The sequence below is a fragment of the Rhincodon typus genome, chromosome 23 (genome assembly GCF_021869965.1).
Source record: "Rhincodon typus isolate 14 chromosome 23, sRhiTyp1.1, whole genome shotgun sequence".
Classification (NCBI taxonomy): domain Eukaryota; kingdom Metazoa; phylum Chordata; class Chondrichthyes; order Orectolobiformes; family Rhincodontidae; genus Rhincodon; species Rhincodon typus.
The window spans coordinates 25,578,885-25,600,672 of NC_063354.1; the positions used below are offsets into that span (position 1 = coordinate 25,578,885).

Sequence of the window (21,788 nt, forward strand, 5' to 3'; positions counted from 1 at the left end):
AGCAAGAGTTGTTAGTAATTCTGATTAGCTGAATGAAGAAGTGCCTAGTTTGCATTTTCTACAGAATGGAGCACTTCAGCAATATTTTACATAGTTTTGTACCTGGCAGGCAAGGTCCATAGCAGATTTTTAGTTGGAATTTAGACAGATAGAATGGATTGAGAATTTATGAACCTAATCTGCTATTTTCACAAATATGAAAGAAAATCCAAACAGCTTTAAATGCTTCCACACTGAGGAATTTTGTGAATTGAATTTAAACAGTAGTATGTTATCATTGAAAGTCATCCTTCTCCATTCCTTTGATTTTCTCGCGTTTTTTCACTACAAAATACAGTGATCATTTTGAGATTTAATTTAAATCATTTTCCATTTCCTTAGTTGCTTTTTTGCTGTTTATACAGGGTCATCCCCAACATCATCTCAGAACGCCACGCTGCCTTCATCTAGTGCCTGGTCCTTCAGTGCCTCTGGCTATACTAGCTCCTTCAGCAGCTCTACATCTGCACCTAATACTGCAGGTAGGGTTCTTTTGCTTCCATTGCTGACCATACTAAACCACTTAAGGAATGAGCAGGATCGCAGCAGTCTTAACATGGGTTTAAAAAGCACAAATAGGTGTGCTGTTTCATGTAGAAAGTCAGCTCATAAAGTGGAATTTAATATAACATCAGGCACATAATTTTCTTTTCTGTGCGTTCATACAACTGGTTCATTAAAAATAACCCTCACTTGTAATTGGATAGAGTGTAGAGCATCATGAAATTCAAATTCATCTCTAAATTCTTCTATATTACTGCTTTGATTCAATTCAGCATTAATGCCTTGACATTTGTTAAACTTTGGGAATTTCTCTCCTCCCATTAGATATACAATAATAATTTTTCTTTGTCCATTCTAGAATGATGGTATCTTCATGAAAGTGACCCTTTTCCATGTGTCCAGGGTGTCGTCACCCAAAGTCAAAGTTGCATTCCTGAAAATCATGATTTTAAGTGAAAGGACTCTGTGAAGCATTAGTTCCTATAGGAGTTAAACTTAAGTTAAAACTGGAGTTAGGATTCATAATTCTTCCTTTGCAGAAAAGAATTCAAACATTATACATGTATCCTGTAAGTTGAAATATAGTAAATTCCTAATTCCTTGGTTGGTAAATTAATAACTGCTAAAATAACATACTTTGATTATTCATAATTTAAAATGTAGCACTCTACTTAGTGTCTCCTGTAGCTGCAGACTCTTTGAGAGTGGAGCCATGGTCTGCGCTGGGAGTGAGGACTCTTTGTCCTCTGAGCTCCAGGCTGCCTGTTGAGGCAGTCATTTTGTTCCTGACCTCATCCCTGTCTGGGGTGCTGCCCAGTACCATAGGGTTCCTGTGTTGTATTGTGGCTTGGAGCTGGTGGGAAAATGAGAGGGGCACTGGTGAGTTTATCTGAGTTGATGTGAAGGCTGCTGTTGTCCAGATAGAGTTCAAAGGCTTTCCTGTGTTGTTCTGTTAGCTGTGGGCTGCACTTTGCTACGGAGCTCCAGCCTTGTAGGAAGGTACTGCCTAGTATGGTATAGGTTGTCACCAGTGGGTCGAAGGAAGGGAGGAGAAGGAGAAGTGGGATGACCGGTAAGGGGATTATGAGGTGAGAGGTGGGGACCAGGGGGATTCTGCTGTGGTTGGAAGTGGCTAGCTCCCTGTTGACTTAGCCAGGAGGTGATGCTGTTGAGCTAGCGCCAGGTCAGGATGTGGGGGCTGCCAAGATATCGCTGACTGGTGCAGGCCACAGGCCAGCTGCTTTGGGCCTGGGCATGTCCTGTGTATTATGGCAATCTCCTGAATGTATGCTGTGGCTGATTGACTTTCCACTGAAGCTAAGGTGTGGTGGACGGGGCAAGCTGGTGCAGCATGAAGGGAGGCCACAAGTTGGAAGATTTGGAGCAACTTCAAGTTTGAGAGGGTGAAATCACTCTAAAATGCTGCCAGTATGGTTAGATAAAGTACTGTAAGTAATGTTAATACGAATCTCACAATGCTCGGTGGGATTTCTGGTTCTAAAAACAGGAACGTTAAAGTGAAATGGCATGGAAGGGGCAACTTAAAAATACAATCTCCCTGTAAACCTAAATACTAAGAACCAACTCATCGGATTGCAATTAGGTACTCCAGTTTATGCTAGAAGACATTTTTGATTCTATATGCTCGCATACAAAAATGTAAACAAATTCTTGCAGAGACCAATCATAGCTACCAAACTCTCAAGCAATCTTTTTCTCAATTCATTAATCACACAAAAATGTCATTTTACCATTTTACGTATTCCTGAAAGGAATCTTAATTTCATTCCACACTTGGAAACCTTTTTAGTTTCGATCTGCCGATCTTGAAACACTTGCAACCAGAGCCAAAATGTCTAAGTTCACTAAGTTCTAATGCCCAGACATTTGATTTCTACTTGTAAGCTCTGCAAATGCTACTGAAGTCATATGTTGAAACATAAAATGTGCTGCTTTTTCTATTGGTTTGTTCTACTTCATTATCTCTTTCCAAATTATGGAGTTGTCAGTAAATTAATTTTAAGTCTTTGTTTATTTTACTGGTTCATTGATGCTCAGGTTTTCTTTCTGTCCCTGCGCAAAGCGCTTGTGTTTGTGCTTTCTTTTACCTCGCTGAGGCCAAGGCAAATCAAGGTACTCGCCTGCCTTATTTAGACATGCAAAGTTTTTTGTTTAGCCTGTGATGGCCATCTATCTTGACGTTAAATGCTGAAAAAAAACTGTCCTTTTGCTAATTTTTACTGATACAGAATTGGTTAATACCTTGTATTGTCGTACACTTCTGTTTTGTTCTCATTCAAGGAATATTAACAGAATAGAAGAGAAATGTCATCGGGAATTAATACCCATGTTGTATATTTTCACCTCTCCAGTCAGTGTTACTGAGTTGAAAGTTTAATTTCTATTTAAAATGGTGCTGAGTACTCTCAGCCTAATTCCTTACAAGTTGGAAATCATTAGACTGACTCAGTGCTATTGACAATGACCATGTGTGTAAAATAATTACTGGACCAGTAAAGAGGGAAAATGAAAAGACAAGTTATTGACAATCAAGACAAATCTAATGGAATGTCTCTTGAATAGTAGGAAAAGTGTAGGTGCAATTTGTCTCTGAGATGGAGATGAGGAAAATGCAAATGCAAATACACGAGCAATTCAAACCTGAAAAGAAAATGGTGAGACTAGTATACCATCATTAGTAAGGTTCCTAAAAGCAGAGAAACAGAGTGCTTTTGGCATGACATTGGTTAAGTTGTTAAAGGTGAATGTCGGGAAGAAATTGCAAAAAGGGCATGAATGCAAAAGTGAAAAATTTATGCTAAATATGTGTAAACTATTTGCTAGGCCAATGTTGGCATCTTGCATGCAAATGTGGTTTCACATTATTTCACAAGAAATTTGTGGTAAAGAAATACTACGATGAGACATCATGGCATTTTTAATCAGAATTTATTGATATGTGGAAAGGCTGCAAATATTTGAACAATCTCTGTTTGCTACTCAAGTTGGAAGTATGTAGAATTTTAAGGAAAGAATTTTTTTGAGATGATAAATATCGAAAAATTTCATTCACCTGTTGACACATTTTTAACGAGGTTTCGATTTCGGATTTTGAGTAGGCTGGAGCTCTTTCTCTAGTATAGAGAAGATATTAGTCCTTCAAAACTATGAAGTATCGATATGGTAGATTTAGAAAAATTGTTTCCTCTTGTGGCTCAATCCAGAGCAAGGGGCCACCATATCCAATAGCTACTAACCAATCAAATAAAATGTTTAGAACCAATTCCTTTCCATAGGTTGGTGAGAATATTCAACTCCGAGTATTGTGGTGTGTTTGTTGAAGTCGAGAAGAAAATACGCAGAGGAAGGAAGTGGAGACTTACAAGGCTAGGGTTGAAAGAGCTATAGCGCATGTGATTATTTGTGTTTATATGGGATGTTGGCATCACTGTCTAAGCCAGCATTTTGTTGCCTCTAATTGCCCTGAGGGTAATGAAGAATAAATTGTTGAGAGTCTGGAGTCACATGCAGGCCAGGCCAAGTAAGATGGTAGATTGCCTTCCCTAAAAGTTACTAGTGAACTACATCAGTTTTTGCAAGAATCGACAGTAGTTGCATGGTCATCATTAGGCTATTCAATTCCAATTTCGATGTCTTCCATGCTGGGATTCAAATTCATGTCTCCAAGAGATTGGGACAAAGAGAGCATGGATTCAGTTGCACACACTGGTTAAAAGAAGGTAAAAACACTGGTAAGTCAGGCAGCAAGTGTGAATCTGGTGACTTCCACATTTAACCTTGCACATTTCATGTACTGTTGGAAACCTATAAGGGTTTGAAAAGATTTTAAATACTGAAGCAAGAAAGCTGCTTCTTTGCCTCAGTGAGGGCTTTTACTCATGAGACTTAGTGTGAGAATGTGTCTTAATTGCTTTGGAGGTAATTTTAACTATGTAGGAATTTTTTTAAAAATGACAGTACGCATTTCCAAACTGCCAGCCTTAACAGCAGCACAAGAGCCACTTGTGTCTCTATCTTGGATCTCTGATGAGAAACATAAACAGATGGGAGCAAGCTCATGAGAACAGGGGAGACACCAGTAGTAACAGTAGCTCTCTTCTTGGCCATTTGATTCTCTATAGGTCACAGTGAAACCACATTTGCATGCAAGATGAGCATGCAAAGGTCAATATTCTCAGCAGAGGGTATTCAGATTGAGGATCATCTTTCTGGACGTGGCTAAGCAACAGTCCATCTGGAGTCCCAGGCCTTCTCAACACGTCATTGCTGACATCTGTATCCACCCAGAGAAGAGCTGTGCGTTTGACCAACCAGAGCTGTTTTGCCAATGGTTATCAAGGTCACCACAACCTGAATTTCTTTGCCTGTAATTTCTTCCAGTGATGTGCTGGAGACAAGTGTAAGGTTTAACAAAGTGCTGCAGACATGTGTATCTCCCAATTGAGCAATGCTATCTTTATTACGTCCTCTTGGCAATTGCTAGGACTTGGCAGCGAAGAGCCTTGGATGGCAAAGGCTGAATTTTTGCAAGTTTAGGGAGTTATGTTTCAATCACTCTGTTCTCAGATCACCCAGGAGTTGCAACCACTCCTTAAATGTTCCTCTTGTATGCATGCAAATTCCAGAAGATCATTCTGCACACCTTTGCAAGCTATTTTGGAATCTGTTTTGATGCCTTCATGCTGTGAAAATCAGTTCTTCCAAACTTCAAGGAAATTCCGCAGATGGTTCCAACCATTGATGCAGGGTCACGTACTCTAGAAACCACAAGAGCAGTCATTGAGCAAGCCTGTCGACTGCTGAAGATGCAATTTTGGTGTTTGGATGGAGTCTGAGACCCCTGCAGTGAACACCATCAAGGATGTCCCAAGTGGTAATGCTGTTCTGTGCTATGCACAGCGTGCCCAGCAGGAGGATCTGGAGGGGCAGGAAGAAGGTGGTGATGACCACTCTGCAGGAGGTGGAACCTGGTGTAACCACATTTCCCCAACGGCTCTTACACCCTGCTGTCAGAAATGTCTGACGTGTGGCCCAGTAGAGACCAGGTTCTGTTAACCTGTCGTTAGCAGCCATCTTCCTTTCTAATGTCAAACCCACTTGATCCCACACCCCAATGCAATGCTTCCTCATGGTTAATAATCCTTCCATTTCACTGATTGTCATGGCTAGTCTCCTTTATCTTTCTGGGCATGGCTATGCAATAGTCTTTCTGGAGTCTCAGACCTTCTCAAAATACTATTTAGTTCATTGCTGATGTCTACATGTGGGCAATGAAAACGACTGACCAATGGAGACTTGAACTTAACCTAAAAATTCATAAACACTTAAAATAATGTTAACATTTTTACAATCACTCATTTTCCTCATTGAAACTATAAAATTCTTCTTTTCTTTTATATGCTTGGCCTTGTAACTTCAGCAGGACTACAGGCAAGCTGCTGGTTCTGTTACTGTTTTGCTGAGATGCTCGTGGCTGATGTCCACCGGATTTCAGAACCTGTGAGGGATTCCACCAAAGATTGTCCCATCAACCCCAATGCAGGAGTAGAGTCAGTCATTGAATCAGGACTGGGCATGTGGGTTCCATTGGAAGATATGGAAGCATTTTGAGGAGAGTCCTCAATTCCATGTTTCCTTTCTCCATCTTTCCACTTGTGGCCCAGCTGCACTTTCTATCAACCAAAAGTGTGAAAAAACATTTTTGAATTTCAGTGAGATGCTGAACAGCCAAGGCAAGACTTTCCTCCTTCCTGTATAAGCTGACAAACTGACACTGATGGCCAACATATGCTCAGTTGACTGATGTTCCATCTAGGTGACCACCCTTCTAGTGGAGGTGGGCACATCAGTGCAAAGCCTGAAATATAATGACAATCATAGAGACAGAATCCTCCATTCCCTCTCCAGTAAATTAAAGCGTGTCTAAATAATGCCTGAAGTGTGTCATTCCGGAATAATTCTTTTATCAGTGACCTCCTATGGGAGGTAAAAGACGTGAATTAAAAACTGGTAAGGAGGAAAGGTTTAAAATAGTCATTGTGCAGCTGATGATATTTCTGACGATACAGGTGACAAACCATATAAATCAGTAATTGTTATGGGCCACGTGTCTGTGATGTCTGATTCTGTCACTGGGTATCTAAGGTATCTATCTCTACATTCCTAATGCTTCCTCTGGAGCAAGCAGAATGCTGTTACTGAAGGACCAGCTCTCCATTCTCTGCCTCTCCATAGAGCTCTTGGCTATTCTGTGCAACAACACATCTACTCTCTGCTTTGTGATAAATGGGTTGTGATTGAAAGGATTAAGGAACAGTATTTGTGGAAAATGAATGTGAAGATGGGTGTGGGATGGCAACGGAATGAGGCTAATGCTGTGACAGCTGTTCTTATGGAGATTTGCGAAGGTGCTTCATGAGAGAAATGGGTTGTACTGAGTATGAGAAAACTGGTCAAGTCAGAGTAAGGGGATTGGCACTTTATATTCTCACTCCTCTTTCATGCCTTCATAAGGTTGTTGAATGTCATTCAGCACTATATCTGTGAGTGAAAGACCACACATTTGCAGCTGATCTCTTCAGCCGTTTGCAGCTTTGTGGTCATGTGAGATTTTACTCAAGTTTTATGGTCTAGTATCAAGTCCCATAATTTTGACTCGGTGATTATGACATAAGTGTATGTAGAAAGTAGATGTATTTAATGGGAAAATATGTAACTATTTAATGGGAGCTTTCTCTGCCTGATCATTTTTTTGTGTTGATTGAGCCCTGTGCAGTAAATAGTTGCAAAGGTGGCATGAGGTATTTCAGCTGAGTTTGTTGTCTGTCTAAAGTTTAGCACAATTAACAAGCCTTTCTTGTGTTGCACCAAACAAAAAAAATTTTCTTTTGGAAAATTCATGCAGTTTTATTATTGTAGCTATTCTTGTCTTTTAGTACTTTCCTACACCACCTACTCTTGCCCCTTTCTTTCCAACCTCAGATACCCTAATAAACATCCGTTTTCATTTCCTACCTGTATGCTTGCTGTCTTCCTCCAGGTTTGGGCTCTTTCCTTCATAAATATTTGCCTCTCAAATACTACTTTCCTGATTTGTGCTTCGTTGTATTTTAATTGTTTTTCATGGATAAAATTTGTAGAACATTCCATCAGAAAGTTAAGTTGTGTAGAGTAGATAAGAGCAAATTTGATTTGAGAAAGGAAGGCGTTGAAATACACCAAAATCCTTGCTGCAGTTTGAAAGGGACATGATGACCAACTTTATGAAGTTGTGTTCTTGGTGGTGAGTTTTTGAGATTTGGTTGCATTATTTCTATAAATTGTCATTCACAGGAAGGCATGTATGAGTTCCTGAAATGCACTTGTGGCTAATGAAGCTGCCGATTAAGTATTGGATTGTGTAAAAATCAGTGTTTTCAGATGTGGTTTTGAGTAGTTCTGTTCAGTGGATCACTTCTCAACATTCCACGGTCATTCGTTGTCTGGTAGAGTTGTGAGATTGCAGGAATTGTATTTCATTGGCTTTTCTGCAAGATTTGCGAATAGAAATCATGCAGCCAAAATTTCTAATTGCATATGCAGATTAGCAGAGAAGTTTGATTTGGTCCATCAGTCGTTAAAATTTATATTTTGGACCATTTTGGATTTGAGTGACTTGAGTTAATTTGAAGACAGGATACATGCAAAAAACAACTTGGGGATATATATAACAAATTCTCTTTTCCAGGGGCCTTTGTCATAGGCTGGGCGAATATTTCTGATGGGTTGGCACAGGCAAGCAAAGTCTCCAACCCAATGTTGTTCTAGGTTTTTTTTTTGAGTATTTTCAGGTTAAAATTGAATAAATTTGAAAACGCTGATTCAAATATTGTAACTTACTGAAACTTAACCTGCTGCGTGAAACCATGTACACATTTAGATGTTCCCAGAAACTTCCCGCGGAAGACAAATTGAATTGGTAGACTTGTGAACCTTCTGAATATTTTCACTTTTTCTTTGACCGTACATGTCAAGGTAATAATATTGAGTGTTTGAACCTTTGAAATGGTCAGCAACAGAGGTCACAGTAATGTGGTTACTGCTTTTCTAAAACTTTGAATTATGGTACTATTCTGAGTTGTGTTTTTGAATATGTTCTGTGGTTATATGATTGTTTCATAATCTCAAATATAAATAAGTGGACCAAGGTTTTACAAGTTCGAGGGGAGCTTTGTATTTTGAGATTCAAAAGGACTTTCAGTGCTCAAAGGCTAAATGGGAAAACGCTCTAAAATAAATGCAGAAATCTATATATTTTGAAGAGCTATGTACCTGGAATTGAAATAAATATATTCATTAACCAAATTTCCTTTGTCTAAAGGAGAGTTCTTTTTGCATTTCAGCTAAACTGACAGATAAGTCCACTTGGTCACCTGGACCCATTGCTCAAACTCAACCATCGCTATCGCATGAATTATGGAAAGTGCCGCTAGGATCCAAAAACACTCGGCCACCACCAGGCCTGACAAACACCAAGCCATCACCATCCTGGGGTGTCAGTTCACTCGGACTCGTCTCAAGCTGGCCAAGCTCTTATTCCTCCAGTAAGTTTTGAATTATTGCAATGCCTTGTGCTCTAGGCATTTGAAATTTGCTCAGTGTCTGAATTTCCACATTTCTGCTGCTTTATGATTTTTAAGTTTCTGGATGTTAAGATTTTTATAATAACAAATAGTGTTCAAGTTTCAGTTGACTTAATTATCTTGTGTAATTGTATTACATTTTGAAACAATTTGAGATCATGAAATATTAAAGGATCAGGTATTTTTCAAGAAGTGGCAATTCAGAACCAGAAAACTTTTCTATACTCTATTCCATGTCCAATATCTGATGGTTTGTGGAATCTCGTATATTAGTTTGTGATCATTTTTCTAGTACACATTTGGCAAATGAACCAGAGGACATGTGGAGTAAGGTGACACTTCATCTCAAGGTTAGGAATTCCTCATCAAGGGAAACCAGGAAATGACTATATACTCAGGTAGTGCATTTCCTATCTTTAAAGCACTTCTTTATTCTCTCTGCTTTGCAGGTGTATAACTTGAGCTGTCTGATTTTTGCAAGTAAATTAAGTTTGCAGAAAGGAAGTTTTTTTTTTTTAAATCCCCATTAGCATGTGAATTTAGCTTTTGGTGCTGAATTTCCCAACTGGAGCAAGGAAATTATTTTGGCATTTTGCCTTTCTTTGAAAATTAATTTAAACTTACCTGGTTTCCCTCGATTATGGCATAAAAAGTGTTGCATTACCATGAAATTAAATTGCTCTTTATCAGGACCCTTTACTAATTTCATATTGTGAAAATTAATAATCATCATCAAAAGCAGGGTGGTCATTCTTAAGTTCCATATTTGATGACCTTTGCTAACTTACTCGGAACAGAGAAAAGAATCGCATTCCTGTTCTTAAGATGAAGTGCCACTTTGCTCCATGAATCCATTAGATTTCCTGAGTTCCATTTGGACACAATCTTCACGAAAGATGGTTTATTGTTTTTTCCATTCTGATGCATAGAATATAGTCTCAGAATTAATGTTAATGGTATGTAATGTGCCTTTTGCCTTTTTAGATTCTGCTTGGAGTACTGACAGCTCTGGAAGAAACAATAGCTGGCTGGTTCTCCGAAACCTCACACCCCAGGTAACAATTTAATAGTGTAATGTGAAAATAACTTCGTTGTTGTAAATGCCATTGGTTGCAATTGAGCTCGAAAATCAGTACATCCAAAATTTTCAAATTCTGTGTAGCTGAACAGAAAATGTACAGATTTACATTTATAGAGTTTAATTATCATCCAATGAACTGCCAAACTATTCCTGCAATGTGTGTCCCATAATAGATTTATAATCCTATTATAATCTCATCTGATTTCCAAGTTTATTACAAAGCCTATTTTAAATGGTATTTAATAAAGTTTAGGTTGAGATGCCAATTATGTCTGATAGCTTTTGCAACTAGAAATTTCGCAAAATTAGTACGAAATAAATAGGTTTTATTGGGTAACATGTATTACACATTATTGAACAAATCAAAACGCTACATGAACAACAATAGAAAAAAGAAGTCCAATGGTAAAGTTATTTTAAAAATTCATCACTACTTAACAGCAATAATTCTTGAGTCAGATGGTTATGGGTTCAAGCCCCAGTGCAGAACCTTGAGGAGAATCTCAAAAATCTCCTTCATGAGTGACTGACTGAAAAGGTGTTGGAGTTTAGACTTGCATAGTTTGTTCTGAGAAAATTATATACTAGGAAATTAGAAATGTAGTATCCTTAGCTTCTGTAAAACCCCAGAATGTAACTATTGGGCCAGCTGTTTTTTCCTCTCCATTCTACTGTCCTTTCCCACAGCTAAAAGCTTTTCTCTTTCATAGACTGCTAGAGCTTTGGGACAATTTATCTAGTAGAACAACTGAAGACAGTTGCATTAAATGGTTTATTTTCCTTTTCCAGGGGTGTTTTGTTTTTCCTGAGTTGGATTTACAGATTTGTTAGCTTGTAGTCATCTTAATTCACTTGATTAATCACGATAATGTTACTCAACCAACCACTCAGATTCTGGAGGGTATAGGGTTTGGTAATTAGTAATTTTAGTTAGCTACTTTCCATTTAGTTAAAAATTGAAATGTCTTTGATGTTTGTCAAGTGATGACTGCTATTTAAATAAGTAACAAAAGCAGAAATTGCTGGAGAAACTCTGAAAGACCACTCGACCTGAAACATTAACTCCCCTTCCTCTCTACAGATGCTGCCAGACCTGCTGAGTTTCTTCAGCAATTTCTGTTTTTGTTCTGGATTTCCAGCATCCATAATTTTTTTTATTAAATTTAAGTAAGTAATTAGTTTTAAAGTCGTGGAGTCTACAACGCAGCAAAAGACCCTTCGGCTCATCAAATCTATACTGTTCAAGAACACTATTTTAATCCAATTTACCAGTAGTTGGCCTGTAGCCTTGTATGACTTGGAATTCCAAGTACGCATCTAAATATTACTTGAATGTTGTGAGGTTTCCTGCCTCTGCCACCTTTTGCAGGCGGTGAGTTCTAGATTCCCACCACCCTCTGAGTGGTTGGCGGGTGGATTGTTTCACCACACTTCTATAACAGTAACATGTGCCAAGCAAACTTATAAAGTTGTGGACGTTACTGCGCATGTGAATGTTTCAAACTGATGCAAGTGATCATGGCTCACTTATTTGCTACAGATCGATGGTTCGACCTTGCGGACTTTATGCATGCAACATGGTCCATTGATAACATTCCATCTGAACCTGACCCAAGGAAATGCTGTGGTTCGCTACAGTTCCAAGGAAGAAGCAGCTAAGGCCCAGAAGTCTCTGCACATGTAAGTGTTTTTGATTACTCTAGCGTTCGATTTTACCATAATTTTAATTTTCTTTGGATTTAAATTAGAAACAAGCCCCTTTGAAGTTTAGGAAAAGACAGGTCAAAGTAAAAAGAAACATTTCACACTATTTCTACAGACTATCATAAGCCCTGATTTAATGTATTTACTTTTGACTCTCCCCTACCCTTTTTTTTTAAATCCTTTGCTTGTCATCTATCTGTTGGTGGCCACCCCACAGCTCAGTGCAAATGGGTCAACCTTTTCTGGTTTGTGGTCAGGCCTCCATTTCCTGTCCTTCCCCTTAGTTGTTTCTTTTCATTTAACTTCCTCCATCAATCTACCCACTTATAACCGACTCCTCAAACATCTCCTTTACTAAATTTGTCTGTACAACTGTCTCTGAACCTTGGATGTTAGTTTTTTGATTTTTTTTGCCGGCTCATTCTACCCAGTCTAGGCAAGCAATGTGTCTAGAACAGTGTCTGATCTTATACTTTTTAAAAAAAAAACCTCCAAACCAAACAGCTGAGAAGTCAACATCTAGAAATTTCACCGCCAACATTTGTTGATTCCTATGCAGCCGCCAGAAAAGTAACTGACTGAAAAAATTTCAATTATGAATTTTTCTTCAAATTAATGAACAATGTTGAATGAAAGTTTGTTCCAGCTTATGAAAGCTTATACATGTAGACTGGAAAAAAGTGCAACATGTCCTAAGGTACTGATATGTTATTGCAGATACTTCACAGAATCTCAAAATTGCCACCAGACAGAAGGAAGGCATTCAACCTGCTATCTGTGCTGACTCTCCAAATAAGTATTTCACCTCATGCCATTCTCCTGCCATGTCCCTATAATTCTGCACATTGTTCCTTTTCAAAGAACCATCTAATTCCCTTTTGAATGCCTTGATTGAACTTGCCTCTGCCACTGTCAGACAGTGCATCCCAAATCCTTGCCACTTGCTACAGAAAGTGTTTTTCCTCACACCATTTGCCCTTTCTTTTACTCATTTCTTTACATCTGTGCTCTCTTGCTCTTGATCCTTTCATGAGGAGGAAGATTTTCTCCTGTTTCTTCTGTCCAGAACCCTAATGATTGTACATACTTCACACAAATCTCCAATTAGCTTCTCTTCAAGCAAAGCAATCTGAGGTGTCTCCAGTCTATCTTTGTAACTCTACGATTATTTATATCTGTAACCATTTTCATCAACCTCTTCTGTACCCCTTCCAACTCATTCCTTCACATCCATCCTAACTAGAAGTATTACTCCAGCTAAGGCTGAACCTGTGCCTATCAAGTTCAAATTAGCCTCCTTGCTCAGTACTCTCTGCCCCTATCAGTGAAGTGTGAGGTACTGTATTAACTTTTGTTAACTACTTTCTCAGCCTATCTTACTACCTTTTGATGACTTAGGCATCTGTACATTCAGGTCCCTCTACTCTTGCATCCAATTTAGAGTTATACTTTTTTTATTTAAATTGCCTCAATCAAACTTGCCTCCACCACTGAGACTGTGCCTCCCATATCCTAGCCACATGTTGCAAAGAAAATGATTTTAGTCATACCACTTGCACTTCTTCCTACCAAAATATGCCACGTTGAACTTCATCTGCCAGCTGTCCCCCCACTCCACCAACTTATTATTATTGTTCTTTTGAAGTTCTGCATTAGTTGCCAGTCTCTCTTTATACTTGATCTTTGCTTTTTTAAACTTGTTTTTTTTTTTCCCCCAACCTTTTATATTCCCTCTGGTCTTCAGTTGTATTTTCTAACTGATCTTTGTTATGAATTCATTGCAGGAACTCTTCCTCCTTCTTCCTGTTAAACTACTGCTACCCCAGTCTATATTCAGGCAATTATAGTCCCTATTGTAACTAATTGACAGTTTTCACTCCTCCTTGCAAATTTATTCCTCTACGCTGAGCAAAATTATGTACCAAGTAATGTAATCACACTTTTTAAAATTCCTCAACTCTTGCTAAATTGATATTATCTTGGCCCTACTGGAACATCCTCTTTCTCCAATGCTGTAATGCTAACATCCAGTCCTGCCCTATAATTCTGCACATTGTTTCTTTTCAAATAATCATCTAATTCTTTCAATGCTTGATTGGACTTTCCTCTACCACTCTCAGACAGCACATCCCAGTTCCTAGCCTTGTAGGCCATCCAATGCCTCTCTTCCTATATACTGTTTAGCTGCAGAGTGATCACATCCAAAAACTTCCAATCACATCACTCTCAGTCTCACATATGCACTGTGGTGAGATCAAGCTGCTGCAACTGATGGCATTTCCTGCACAAATGGTAATCCAGAGTATTGGAAACATCCTGGAGTTTTCACGTAGCACAGGAGATATGCACTCTTGAGATTAAAGCAGCCTGCCATTCCTTTATTTATGAGTTAACCTTGTTGTGGCTTATAAAAAAAACTTTATCCGTCTGAATAAAGCCTTCCTAGTACTGAAAAATTCAATTGATGCCTAATACACTTTTTAAAAATAGGATAAACCTTTCTTAAGTACTTCTTTTCCATCTCCCCCAAGTTCACTCCTACACTCAATCTGCTTCTCGTTCAGGTATGGTCTGCTGACTCTGTGCCCCCTGCATACCAGTAGTTTGAAAGCCCATCGAAACAGAATTAGAATGATTTAACTTTCTCTACCATTTTTTTAAAAGTCACAATGCTCAAAAAAAGTCAATTTCCTTAATACATCAGTATTTAAATTGTCATGGAAAAACAAGTTGCAAATTAGCTGTAAAGGGATATATTGAAGAAACTGAAATACATACGTTTGGTACACACCATTTTAAAAACTGCAGTTCAAATTTTGCAATAGGTGCAACAATTCCTGGTAAATTCTATATTTTAAAGGTTATTTTTATTACCAGTTATCATTTTAAGTGTTTGAGTTAATTCAACTTAGTCTGTAATGTTCAACCCTCCTTTCTTTCCAGGTGCGTTCTGGGAAACACTACCATCCTCGCTGAATTTGCTAGTGATGAGGAAGTTAACCGTTTCTTTGCACAAGGTCAAACACTGACACAGACCTCTAGCTGGCAGTCTAACACAGGAACCAATCAGAGCCGACTTGGGTCGAGCACCAACTCTCACGGATTGGTCCGCAATGATCTGGGTCACTGGAATACTACAAGCCTGAGTGGGAAAGGAGCAAATGACCTCCTATGGAGTGGTGTCCCCCAGTACTCCAGCAGCCTATGGGGGCCTCCAAACAGTGATGATACCAGAGTAATTGGCAGCCCTACGCCTATAAACACCTTGCTACCTGGTGATCTTCTCAGTGGAGAATCCATGTAGGGAAAACCGACGATCTTGTGGAGCTAACAATCAGCACTAAACAACCCAATTTTGGGCATCATATTGACCCTTGATCCACAACCTTTTTTTGGTTGGGTGTGGAGGGTGGGCAGGGAAATGGGAGGGAGGGGAAGGGGCATGGAAAGTCTACTTTTGTGAGCCTGGGTTTAGTATGCACATTACCCTTGCTTTCATTATTTCGTTGATCCCAAAAACATATCAACACAAATACTTGAATCAAGCAGGCCAATAATGAAATGTGAAAACCGTCTAATTTACACTTCCAAGATGTTGTCATCACAAATAGGCTCAAACAAAAAAAGGTTTGTTTGTCTGTCTGTGTGCGTGTGCGTGTGTGTGTGTGTGTGTGTGTGTGTGTGTGTGTGTGTGTGTGTGTGAGAGAGAGAGAGAGAGAGAACGATGGCTCAGATGTGTGAGTGCGTATGAAATCCGTGTGTTTTTGTTTCTTTATACAGTATATGCTTTTATTTGCTTGTCAGTCAAATTATTAGCTTCTAACTTTGCACTGAGTGTATGCAGCCCCTCCAGCTAATCTTACAAAGGGGGCCAGCAGCAATTCATGTGTAAATGTTTACTCAAGGACGCTCTTAAACAGTGTGTGCTCTGGAGATGATGTGTATACCTACCTTTAGTGGCTTTTTTTGTGGACTAATGCAAGAGAATTATTACAGGAGTATTGCACCAGTTTTCTTTCAGAGTATAAAATTTAAAAAAAAAATTAAAAATGCTCTAGTTGAACTGTGGCCATAGCTACACGATAGAGTGGACCCAGCCTGCAAGCAGGCAATGGGAAGCACTTGGACTGCATATTTTTGTGACTGATTTGGAGGTGCCTGTGTCTGGTATCCTCCTGTTTACAAACTTTTTGGAACCTTAGAGAAAGGAAAAACAAAATGAAAAAAGGACAATTACTCTTCCATCAAAACCTATTTTCAGAATGAAGATGTGCTACTTCAGAACTCTGGGAATGAACAGTGTTGTTTTTTTTTTTGGCCATTGTTGTGTATTTTTTCCTTCATAAATGTTTGCTCACTTTCTTGCACACAGTGGATGATGTCTCAGGAAGGCCTGAATTTTCTGGGGAGCTACTCCACGCCATTTCATGTATTTTAACCCAACTTCTAGCACTGAAGAAAAGAAGAAAATACCTGTTTATTCTGTAGCAGTTACTTATTTACCAAATAATGGACACAACAATGTTTGAAGAGTGCTTTATGAAATGCTTTATGTTTTAAAAAGAAATCAATGCTTTTGATTGTGTTAAAGACAATGGACTAACATACTGTAAGGTATGTTACTGTATAAACTCTCCTTGTCCCAGCCTGCTTTGATCAGGTAACTTGTGCATTAACTTTGGATAGGTTTTATTGGTTTTATCGAGCTGTTGTTGGAAGTGGAAAGCTGGTTTAAAGAGGATCATGAACTATGCACAAATGGGTTCAAGACTTTGTTTTTCCTGAATTTTAGTAGAGTGTATTTACTTGTTTCTTCTCAGAAGGTATTTACATCTCATTGCCATTATGTATATTCCAAGCCGAAAATAGTCTTGAGTAGTAGAAAAAAACCTGACTTTAAAGTTTTAGGGGGTTTGAGGGAAGAAAAGGGTATGAACATCTGTGTTTATTTCATTTTTGCCTTTGAATTGCAAATGTTGATAATCCAAGTTTTGTTTTTAAAGTTGGTGGCTTTTAACATTTTCTCCTCATAGAATGTGATTGTAAAACATATGCACAGAAGATTGCTTTCTTGAACTTATTGGGCTTCTTGAGAACTATCATTTACAGGTTTTATTCCCTTACAGTTGTACAAGATCAATTAATGCATTATCTTTTGGAAATGAAGGATAATTTTTATTCACTTACACTGAGCAGATCCCAAAGGTTCAGTATGTTGTGGTAAAGCTGCTTTCTGTTCTATTCATTGTTTACTCTGAGATAGCCGATTACCACGATGTATTGCACTAACTGGATATACTCAGTTTACTAAAGAGGTTGCCCCATCAGCTCTACAAAGATGGTGCTCTAAGTGGCTCTGAAACATTAAATGGTGAATACTTAATAAACTATAACAGAAACAAACATTTTAAAATAATTTAGGAAAGCTTGTAAAAGTTTCTTTTCCAAAGTATATAGTGCTATGTTGAAAATCTTTTGACAAAATTCCCAATTAAACTAATCAGTGAACCATTCCATGAGTTTGACACCCTGGTCTGGTACCAGTGAATGTGTGTGTGTATGTGTTTGTGTGTGTGTGTGTGTGTGTGTGTGTATGTATGTTTGTTTGTGTGTGTATATATATTATATATATTATATATACATATATATGTTGGCAGTTTATATCCACCCACTTGCTTCTCGGGTGCAGCCTATACAAAACCCTGTGACTAAATGAAATAATTTAATTTGTAACTACAAAGTGACACCGGCATTCCAAATTGGTGTAGTCTGATTTGAAGAGGAATTGTACTTCTAATCCCAAGTTGCTATTGGAAGTCTTAATGAAGAATTTTGTCTGCACCTCCTTTTTTGGGGGGGGGCGGGAAATATGGTGGCATTTGTTTTGGGTTTCAGTACACATTGTGAAATTTGACTATCCTAACCCATGGAGGTTTGCTGACCTTGAAATTTGTATTGAAGAATTTGATTGTTGTACAGTATAAATAACAGGCTTTTGTATATAATCTACTAGGGTTCAAACTCCAATACAGGCATGTTACGTCAAAGCACTGTTGTAATTTGAAATTAGTTACTCACTTTTAAGCAGTTTCAGAGCCCAATGGAAGTGTTCAATGTGGATGTGAGATATCAAATGTCAATGCCACCTCCAGCACTAAGCGGAATTTGTGATTTTGTTAAAAAGTGGAACTTGTTTTTAAAGAAACTGTCCAAACTTTACTTTGTTGAGATAACAAAGCACAATTAGCTTCATTAAATGAAAAATGAAAACAAACGTTTAAAGAAACAAGGATTTTTCAGGTGGGAACATTTGGATGTTTAAATGCATTTGAAATTAAAGCTTGATTTGGATTTACCCACGTAAGTAAACAAGTTTGATCCATTTGTTTACTTTAATGGATACCCCTCCCTTTGCATGTTTCCTTGTAACAGAACAAGCAGCAGAACTGACACAAGCCAGAGCATTGAAAAGTTGTGACAAACATTGTGCGTGCATACTTTGTGCAGCAAATCAATTCATCCAAATCAAGTTTTCACCTTGTAATGTTAAAACATATTTTTCATTTTTGCTGGTAGAGTATGTATTATTGAATCAACAATGAATAAAAGATTATGCCTCCATTTACCTCTTCAAGCTATATGCTTTTACTTGACACACTTGAGCTATTAACTCCTACAAGTTAAGCATTGGATTTCAACAGGTTTTTTTTTTTGAAAACGAAACTGGAATGATGTTTTGCACTGGAGATTCATTGTTATCAATAAACGCTAAGCAATGCTGCATTCAAGTATATAGTACAAAACCAGAATTCATTTTCTGAGTTGCTCTCTATTTAGCCAAATACTCTGGTCCATTGGTTTTTAAAAAAAAGTGTTCTCATTGTTCAGAATTGAATGTATTTCAATCGTTTTGAAGTAATCGGGCAAGAGCAAACAAGATGCGTATGAATAAGATTACAGATGAATGCAGAGTTCAGTTTTGAATGATAATTTATAATCTGCAAATTAATGCTCAGCATGATTATTGTTATTAAATAGAATTTGATGGACAGCAGCGTACAATTCATTTTATACAGATCTGGTCGATAAAGTAGTACTGATATGAGAATTTGCAGTTATGTTATCTTTTCATCAAAATTGTATTAAATGTAAAATAACAAAGCATTTTTGCTTAGTCTTGGTAATAACATAGGACAAGGAGTTTATGCAACTGTAGAATTGAGATAAAGTATCTGGATTCAGTGTGCAAATTTTTTTCTATTCATTTGTGGGATGTGGACTTCTAACATTTATTGCCAATCTCTAATTGCCCAGAAGACAGTTAAAAGTCAACAACACTAATGTGAGTCTGGAGTCACACGTAGACCAGACCAGGTAAAGCCAGTTGTTTCCTTCCCTATAGGATTTTAGCGAATCGGTTGGGCTTTTCCAGCAATCAACAGTCGTTTCGTGGTCATCGTTAGACTATTGATTCCAGATTTCTATTGAATTAAGTATCCATCATCTGTCATTACAGGCTTCAAATGCAGCTCCCTAGAACCTTAATAGATATCTGGATTAATAGTCCAGTGATCATACCAGTACGTAGATGATAGACTAGATTATTCAGTCAATAGCCAAGCACCAGCTTTCCTTGGACTGTTTTGCCAAATATTTTAACACTGGGTGCGTGTTTCATTACTTCATTGTAGTGCATGTTTATTTAATGGCCTGGACTTTCGGGTGTTATTGATGACAAAGTCATCAACATTCAGAGTTATCACATTGACTTCCCACATAGGCAGAATAATGTGATCTCAAAGAAAACTCCCCACAAAGATCTCGTGTTCTCTATCACTGTTTTACACATTTCTCAACAGCTGTTTAACTGGGGAGCCAAGACAAAGGAATGTCTTGATATAGCTGCAATGGTGTCAGCAAATTAGCAACCAGTCATGTTGAAATATTCAGCCTGCCAACTTGGAAGTTAAAAATGCTTGGGGCCATGTTTTTGCCATGACAAAGAACTTTTCATTGTAGTTGAAATGGTGTAGGTAGCCTGAAATCACATTCCACTCCCAAATATGGCACTTATTGTTTTCACAGGGGCAGAATCAGGCCTTGGGTAACAGTGTGGAGCTGGAGGAACACAGCAGACCAGGCAGCATCAGAGTAGCAGAAAAGTTGATGTTTTGGTTCTGGACCCTTCAGAACCCAACCTGAAACGTCAACTTTCCTGCTCCTCCAATGTTGCCTGGCCTGCTGTGTTCCTCCAGTACCACACTGTGTTATCTCCGACTCCGGCATCAGCAGTTCTTACTATTTCTGGCAGAAACAGGCCAGGTTGTTTTGTGCATGTATGTTTTATGGAGGCAGCTAGCCATATGAGTCACTGGCTGTTTCCACTGAAGTGGAGTTGCAGCATCACTGTTGCATGGAACTCAATATGCATGTTGAACCAGTGAAAGCAGGTCTGTTTGTAGATTTGTTTGGACAGCCACAGTACCCTTTTGGAAGTGGTCCTAAGACACTTTTTGTGGTAGGATGGGGGAGTTTGGGAGTCACTTACAGTGAGGGGCGATCGGAAATCCTTGGAGAGGGAGAGGTTTTGCCATTTATACTTTGAGATTCTGAGCAGTAGAGAAGATTGTGGCTAAACCCTTTGGAGCTTTCAAACCTGATGATATGTCATGTCTTATTTTTTGTAAAAGTGAGAGCTCTTAATAGAATATGGTCTATAAGATAGAACTTTAATATGGGCTTGTTTCATTACCTATTTGCATGGGTACAATTCGATATTAGGCATTGAATGAGTGGTGGGTGGAATGATGGGTTGACAAAACAGAATGGGAAATCTGAGGGCCCATAAGGGGCAGATGGTATTTAGGTGGCAAGGGTTGACATGGTTGGGGAATGGTGAGAGTGTTGGGGTGAGGATGGGATGTTTTATATTTTACTCTTTTTTTTTTTTTTTTTTTAATTTTTGAGAGAGTGCTGGAGTCCTGCGACAGGATTTTTGCTCAGCCTGCCCTGGAATCCAGCAGTCTCCTCAGCTCTTCCTGCGTTGCTGAACCTGAAATACAATTCAATGTGCTTCTCCCACCTTCGTCAACGGAACCCAAAACAAAAATTGGGATCTTAACGTCCTTTACTTTTAATCTATATGTTCAGATATTAAAGTAAATGAATGTAATTGAATGAAGATAGGAACTGAACTAAAGATAAACTTAAAAATTGCACTATTTTGTAAATATATTTTAATTGTTATGAAGAAATTTGACCTTCCGCTATTTTAAAATTGGCTTACCTGGAGCCAGTGATAATAAAGAGAGTTTGCTGTTCAATAGCAGGTAGACTTCATAAACCAGAGTGTGTAGTTTTTTTTTGCGTTCCCAACAAAAATATCAGCAAAAATAATTAAAGTTATTGTCATAATGTGATTTCCACTTTTGTAGTCAGGGAGTACTTCAATAATGCATTCTTTAGAGAAACACAGAATCGCTGACAGTGACTTCAGGATTGCTGCATTATTCTGCCTATGTGTACAATCACTGATAACTCTGGATGCTGGCGCCTTTGTCATCAATAAGACCCAAAAGTTCAGGCCATTAAACAACAGTGCTACAATGGAATAGTGAAACATTGAACTAATGTTAAAATACTTTGCAAAAGAATCCAAGAAAAGCTGGTGCTTAAGAATGCTGAAGAAATTGGTGAAATAAGAACTGTTATGATCCAAGCTTATGTTAAAACTGGACAAGTCAGATCCCAGACTAAAATCTGGCTTGCTTGTATTTTTTTAATACAACGTGACAGTCTTTCACTGAAATATAAGAATA

The 21,788-nt window shown here is 38.3% G+C and overlaps 1 protein-coding gene across 1 annotated transcript in view; it reads left to right on the forward strand.

Moving 5' to 3' along the window:
- tnrc6c1 (trinucleotide repeat containing adaptor 6C1) overlaps nucleotides 1-18,591 on the forward strand; it is a 77,828-nt gene extending 59,237 nt beyond the window's left edge. The window contains exons 13-17 of the mRNA XM_048611117.1: nucleotides 405-521; nucleotides 8,946-9,146; nucleotides 10,170-10,240; nucleotides 11,807-11,946; nucleotides 14,914-18,591. Coding sequence (XP_048467074.1) covers nucleotides 405-521; nucleotides 8,946-9,146; nucleotides 10,170-10,240; nucleotides 11,807-11,946; nucleotides 14,914-15,274 — 890 coding nt within the window. The 3' untranslated portion in view covers nucleotides 15,275-18,591. The remainder of the gene's footprint in view (nucleotides 1-404; nucleotides 522-8,945; nucleotides 9,147-10,169; nucleotides 10,241-11,806; nucleotides 11,947-14,913) is intronic.
- The last annotated feature ends 3,197 nt before the right edge of the window (nucleotides 18,592-21,788 follow it).